This window comes from Protopterus annectens, chromosome 2.part1 (assembly GCF_019279795.1).
Source record: "Protopterus annectens isolate FY-2018-M chromosome 2.part1, PAN1.0, whole genome shotgun sequence".
Classification (NCBI taxonomy): domain Eukaryota; kingdom Metazoa; phylum Chordata; order Ceratodontiformes; family Protopteridae; genus Protopterus; species Protopterus annectens.
This window is the reverse complement of record NC_056729.1, coordinates 1,451,654,971-1,451,659,970: the sequence shown is the minus strand read 5'-3', so window position 1 is coordinate 1,451,659,970 and position 5,000 is coordinate 1,451,654,971. Positions and strand designations below refer to the sequence as shown.

Here is a 5,000-nt window from a genome sequence, read left to right as displayed (position 1 = left end):
AGTAGGTATTTATACAATCGAACAACTTAACATGTGTAATGGGTTGACAAAATAAGGTCTACTGAAGTGCTACATGCAAGGAAGTCACCTTTCAGTAGCTGAGAAAAGAAACAATATTTTCAAATGGTCTGCATAATTTAAGATTATGGCCTCAGTTTTAATCATGCAGAAACAACCTGTTTACTGATAAAAATACAGGCAACGCAACCTGCTTATAAAGGGAAAGCTTCTTATCTATGAACTATATCGACAGTACTGCAGGGCTAATCAAAGGAAATCTCATTCTATATATTCACAACAAACCAACTGCTTCTCTTTCCTACGTATCCATACACAGCTGCCAATACAACGCTTAAAATGACAATTGTGTGGGCTGCCAAACAATGTCAGAAGCACAGAAAACTGCTAGCAGTATGAAAGTGCATCTCGACTCGCCAACATCATCTACTTTTATTTCAATATTTTGCGTCACAGGGAAGCCAACAGTCTGCATTACCTGACAACACAGAGAAACAACCACCACTGCAACACCAGAAACTAGAGAAAACTAGTAACTATAACAAACATATACAGACCCATAAGAACACGCCTGAAATATTCTGACATCTAAATTCTAGTGAGGATTTATAACTAACACTTTGAAGTTAGCAATATCATGACAGTTCACTAACTTGCTTCTGTATCTAAAAATCAAACAAACTTTAATTTTGGTATATCAGGAAAAAGTAATCAAGCCAATAATCAATCTGTCGCTTCTCATTTTAACCGCATCTATACATACCTTCAGCCTTTTGATCATTTCATCGCTTGTTATTTTATCAGTGATTTCCTTAACTCCAGGAGGATAAATCATGCTTCCATCTGCAGCTTGCTGCTGTTGAGGGAAGTCCATCATGATGCTCCAATCCTACTGCACAGACCTAAAGCGGCCTCTATGGGTCACAAAACAAAAGTTCATCAACAAAAAACGACTTGTTCCGACCTTTATTTTTCCTTACCATTTATTTTAAAAAAGCAGGGATATCCAACAGCAGCATCACTATTAATTATAAGTCCAACATGCTACTATATAATCTAGTTGTCCCACCTTCAGAAGCAAGCAATCCAGCAACACCTCCTTTCTATACCATCCACCTTTATGAAGGCTCCACTAAGCAGCTGGCTGATGCCTCTGCACATTTCACAATGAAACGTGCGCAGAAAGCGCGCGACAGTACCGGTAAATCTATCAAAGCGAGACTCAGCACTCGTGTTTTGACACTTAAATGTCCAACAGCCCACTCCGATCCCTTAGCGGCTATGTATCCTTCAGATACAGTAGAAAGACGGGGCCCAACATGTTAGGCCTCCGAGCTATTAAAGGTGCAGTACCACTACAACCCAGAACACTGACAGAGTTAACTGAATGAGATAAACACCGCCCTTTTATACGAGCACCACACAATACATTTCCAAGGGGGGGCAACGGATAAAAAAACTAATATACTAACAGTTAAAAATCAGTTTAAGCCATTTTTAAACTCATATATACAACTCGTAAGCTACAGTTACACAACGTTAAAAACCTAAGGCAGAATCCTTAGGAAATTATTTCACCAAAGACTTGCACACACAACCCACCTTATAGGTAACACAAGTTCCACTCAACTCAAAACAGGACCCATTTAGAAACCATACAGTACAAAAGCTGTATTCTTCTGACTGCAGCTGCATTTACCTCCTGTCTCCCTATTACTGCATGAAGAAACACATGGACTGCCTTTTGCTTACTGTTGAATGCAATCTTACACCTCGAGTCTTATTTTTCCCAAAGCAATACTAGAGTCCAAAAATTAGGGAGACACTATGGGATGACTAAGAGAGTAATGCCAATAACCAGTACAGTGAAAGTGGCTGGGCAATACTGTATGAAGTGGACATAAAGCGCCCCCCAACGATCAACTGTAGAAAAACGACTGAGACACAACGGCGGGAGCTAGCCGAATAGTCTACGAGCACTTGTCTTGACAAAACCAACAGTAGTCAACGACGCAGAGACTACTGACTCAGTACGTAGTCTAGCGCCCTCGTATGGTTCGGCGGACAGTGACCCCAAACAACCTGGTTACTGGTCCAAATCATTGCTAAACGCTAGCCCACTATAATGTGAGGACAAATTGTATTTAATAAGGTACAACATCCTGTCTACAGTATGCCTAATAACAATAAATGTGTAGACAGATGAAAGTAATACCCTTTGTTATAGTGTGATATTTGTCTGTAAAAAGAGGGAAGATTTCTACATCTAACTTGAACGCCCTCCTTTTTCTGAGAAAGATGACGATATTACATGTTTTTTTCTAAGAAATCTAACATTTTTAATTTCCACTATAGCAAGTACGAATCAATAAACATTTCTGATTTTTTTAGAGGGAACTCATCGTTAGCTAATTTTTAGGCTTTGCGTAAAAGTCAGCGAACTATGTTTTACCAGCACAGTAAAACTCACTGGTTGTGTAATACACCGATTTTGCATAAATGTTTGGATAATTAAGAATAAGTCGGTATTGAAAAAACACGGGCATTGTTCTTGAACACTTTAACCGTGCGGAATGCAATGCTCAAGTCACTGTGTACGTGCGCTCATCATGAAAGCACAGGCATTATACATAAAATATAAAGTATCATTTTGTAATGCCTTTTAATGGAACACTAATTTCCCGTCATAGCTTTCAACCTTCCGCCTCTTAAATGAGGAACACTCCCTCTCATAATGTGGAACATTTGGGCAAAATGTGAAACACTTCCTAACAGTTTACTAACAACTTCAACTAGGAAGCTGAGTAGTTAAAATGTGATATTTTACTTGTATATTGGTTATTTTAATGAATAGTACAATTCAGCTGTATTTACTATGGATATCAGTTAAAAATTGCTAATACTGAATATGTGACAAACCGTTTCAATGTGGAACGTCGAGTATAGCTCTCAACCTTCCATCGCCAAAATGAGGAACACTTGCCTTCATAATGTGGAACAAATGGACAAAATGTGGAACACATACTAATGGTTTACTAACAACTTCAGCTAGGAAGGTCATATGATAGTTAAAAGATGCTGATTTTACTTATAAATAAGATCCTTTAATGAATTCATATGATTAATTTCTATTTACCATGGATTTCACTTCCTAACAATGAATGTGTGACAGACTCTTTCAATGTGGAACTTTGAGGAACTTCGAGGAACATGAACTTTTTAAGACCCCCATATGAGGTACGTTCCTCGTAATGAGGTACACTTGAGAGCTATGTATTCTGGCCGGGCAATTTCATTATCTTCCAGCCTTTTGCCTCATAAAAGTGAAGTAAGGGCTCCCAACCTTACATTTCCAAAATGTGTGAACATTAATACAATGTGGAACACTTCTAACGACTTCAAGCAGGAGGCTCACAGAATGGCTAAATGTGTTATGTTGCACGTATTAAAAGTTCTTTTGACTAATTAATACGATTCAGCATCATCTACTATGGTTGTTGTTTAACAACATTTTTTAACACGTGTAACGGACCGTGTCAATGGGGAGTGATATGGAATTAGAATATAGACTTGCTGACACTCAAAACAGGGAATGTTCCTCTTAATGAAGTACGTTCGAAAGATATGTGAACAGAGGAGCCCGCAGGATTCTTTGCAGGGGGACCAAACCCAGAGACGCCACCCCCTCCCCCCAGCCATTCCAGGCAGTGTCCCATTACTTGGCTATTTCCCCCAGTTGCCATAAACACTGTTCAAAACTCTCAGCATGCATACTGTTTTTGCTTTACTTCTACACTGATTACAGATATTTGGATTTAATTTACAACTTTTATTTTAAATTTTATAGCACACACTATAACACTGATAGACATTTGCTAAACAAAGCAATAGTCTTACAATGAAAACAGACTTAACATTAAAACTTATTTGCCTTTGAAACTCACATTCACTGAAACAGCATTGAAACCCACATTCAGAGAAAATGCATCTGGCCAGTGGCGGGTTAAGTTTACCTTTGGGCTTATTTCAAGTCATAGGCCCCTTGCACACATTTTTAGAACCACACAAAAGTTTATTGGTTCACCTTCCTGATTGTATTAATTATAATATATAATATCTGAATTATATTCCTTCCTTGTATAATACAGCACCACTTCTTACAGTGTGTTTTACATTTATAGTTTTGAACATTTTTCCAGTAAACAATGAAGCAAAACATATGCACCAATGAACCAATAATGACAAACTGCCCAATTCAGAACATTTCAACCATAAAAGGCCACTCAAACTTCTGTCATTACAATCCTCCCATTACAAGTCTCCTTAACTCTTGCCCCTTCCACTATTGACTGGTTTAAAAGCTATCTGTCACACGGGTAGGAATCAGTCCAATGGCAAGGCACACAGTCTCCTTTACTTCCAACTACAATAGGCATACCACAAGGCTCGATATTAGATCCACTTTTTTTCTCCATATTTACAATCTACACACCTCCACCCAGCATGCTTCACTTATACAGTATGCTGATGATTCGACTGTCATCTGCGCTGCTCCATCCCTTTCCACTCTTCAACAACACACTCAAGAATCTTTCAGTTCTGTGGAAAGTTGGATAACTGATATTCAGAAAAAAGTAGCGAACAAAATTCACCAAGCCACCATAAACGGATGCAGGAGACTCGACTGCAAATAACTCAGTTTTAATGTGTGAAAGTTTCACCCAACACGAACACAGGAACACAAATCTAATTGCAACAAATCCAAAAACATGAACGCCTTCCTGATATATGCGTTTATATATATAAACTAAAATAAAGTATATAACTGATATTCAACTAATCCTAAACTCCAACAAGACCAAATTGCTACTTTTCACCCCCAACAAATCTATAGCTACCCCTCTATCCCTTACTGTCTCATCCAAAAATGGCACAGTCATATCTCCCTCTGAACACACCAAACTCCTCGGTGTCAAAATTGA

The 5,000-nt window shown here is 38.3% G+C and overlaps 1 protein-coding gene across 3 annotated transcripts in view; it reads right to left on the bottom strand.

Moving 5' to 3' along the window:
- PDS5A (PDS5 cohesin associated factor A) overlaps positions 1-1,969 on the bottom strand; it is a 4,482,835-nt gene extending 4,480,866 nt beyond the window's left edge. Inside the window, exons 1-2 of one of the 3 annotated variants that reach the window (XM_044062931.1) lie at positions 1,621-1,969; positions 782-932 (exon numbers count right to left, since the gene is read on the bottom strand). In XM_044062931.1, coding sequence (XP_043918866.1) covers positions 782-895 — 114 coding nt within the window. In that variant the 5' untranslated portion in view covers positions 896-932; positions 1,621-1,969. Of the gene's footprint in view, positions 1-781; positions 933-1,087; positions 1,378-1,620 lie in introns of those variants that run through there. The other 2 variants (XM_044062930.1, XM_044062932.1) reach the window with 2 other exon arrangements.
- Positions 1,970-5,000: the final 3,031 nt, after the last annotated feature.